Here is a 1,611-nt window from a genome sequence, read left to right as displayed (position 1 = left end):
AATAGGCCCCAGTACACTCCTTGGTGACCGTTACGGAATCTGAAACCGTCAGATACGTCGAGCACAGGTACTCATCCTGTGCACTCGTCATTCCTAGGCCCACGCTAACCGCGGTGACCACGGCGTAGTCACTACGCAACCCTGTGAATCTCGGATTAGGTCCTCCTTTTATCATGGTCAGTGGCCGTTGGTCACATGCGCCATCCCGAATCCAAACTCTAGTATCACACCTATTCACAGGCTAAAACACAACTACGTGAGATGCACACAATGCGGAGGTTTTCATTGTACATGGCAACAGCGAGACATCATCGACGTCTTGAACTCAGCTGGCTTCATGGACGATGACGCAGCATCAACTTCTGAAGTTGTAGGCATGTCCTCTGCAGCCGATGGAGACTTCTGCATAACCCATCCACTCTCCTGCCGCATCGGCTCGCCAGGCAACTGCTGCGCATAACCGATGGATCGAGTTGTCGCTGGACCTTGCTCTGTGGCCCATCTGACTGCTCTCTCATTCCTCTCTCGCCTCTCCTCCTCCCTCAACCTCTCAGCCTCAACTGCCGCTGCCGATTCTCCATACACCTGAGCTATCTACTCCATGTCCACAGCAACATCCTCACCTCAAGAGCAATTGCTTCCTCCTGAAGGATAGATAACATCCCTCGCGTTAAACAAGGTGTGAGATGGATATCTCTTCCATAATCAAGGACGAAGACGTCCTCAGCCGAACCCTTCATCCGAATACTGAATGTCACAGAAATCGCCCTATGCCCGCGGCAATACCCACATGGTATCCTCATCATCCAACTGCCACCTATAGCGGACTGTTACGTTGTTCGCCAGCTCTTTGGGAGTGAGACAGGATGCCTGCTTGACCACCAAACGAAAGGACAATGGTTGCCCGACGAGTTGTGATGGCTCCTCCACTATCTGACCACGAGAGAGTCTTCCTTGATCTCCTCAATCCTCCTCCCCCACCTCCTCATCGGGTACAGTAGTACTACTACCATCTTTCGACAGAGGCCACACAGCGCACTTGAGTGTCCCCACCGGGCATCCTGTTGATGACGACATCACCTACCCCAGTACTGCTCATAAAGAGCTCACGTCACCCTACCTTGGCATCCAGCTCGTTCTCTAACTGCATCGTGAGAGACTCCAGGAAGATCCGTGCTATGCCTACCTCCCTCTCCAAACAGACAGGATCCCAGAAAGGGTCATCCTTATCCTGGAGCCTGGAGACATAACAACATGAATGACAGCATAGGGAACAAGACGTGCTCATCTATATAGCGTTGGCCCTCCTCACACCACGTGTCGAACATATCCCTCATCAAGAACACCCGATTCTCCAACGTCTCAGGAGTCCACCCATAAACTCGCAGACCTGCTAGCACTACTACGAGGGGGTGGATGAGCAGACACACCTCGATAGTCAACACCGACCAAGACTTCAGTGGTCCTCCTCTCTGCGCCTTCTGATGATCTCACTGACTTCACATGCAGTACCGTATTGAACCTATTATCACGACTCCTACAAGGCGTCTTTCTTGGCATCCCTCATCACGTATAAGGCCTGGCCATCTCCTTCGCTATCAGCGTTGCTTC

General features: G+C 52.3%; 2 protein-coding genes across 2 annotated transcripts; both read right to left on the bottom strand.

The window, feature by feature from the left end:
• Positions 1-291: 291 nt before the first annotated feature.
• Pmar_PMAR017491 (hypothetical protein) lies at positions 292-585 on the bottom strand (the record flags this gene model as incomplete). The annotated part of the gene is made up of 1 exon (XM_002767899.1): positions 292-585. A coding segment is annotated over one exon (294 nt), but the record flags the coding sequence as incomplete, so codon positions are not given.
• Positions 586-623: 38 nt separating this feature from the next.
• Positions 624-1,150, bottom strand: Pmar_PMAR017490 (hypothetical protein; the record flags this gene model as incomplete). Its single annotated transcript, XM_002767898.1, has 4 exons — positions 624-747; positions 791-933; positions 982-1,080; positions 1,121-1,150. Coding segments are annotated over 4 exons (396 nt in total), but the record flags the coding sequence as incomplete, so codon positions are not given.
• Between the last annotated feature and the right edge of the window lie 461 nt (positions 1,151-1,611).

This window comes from Perkinsus marinus, assembly GCF_000006405.1.
Source record: "Perkinsus marinus ATCC 50983 genomic scaffold scf_1104296969608, whole genome shotgun sequence".
NCBI classification, from domain to species: Eukaryota; Perkinsozoa; order Perkinsida; family Perkinsidae; genus Perkinsus; species Perkinsus marinus.
Note: the sequence above shows the minus strand (reverse complement) of the source record. Positions and strands in the feature narration are given on the sequence as shown.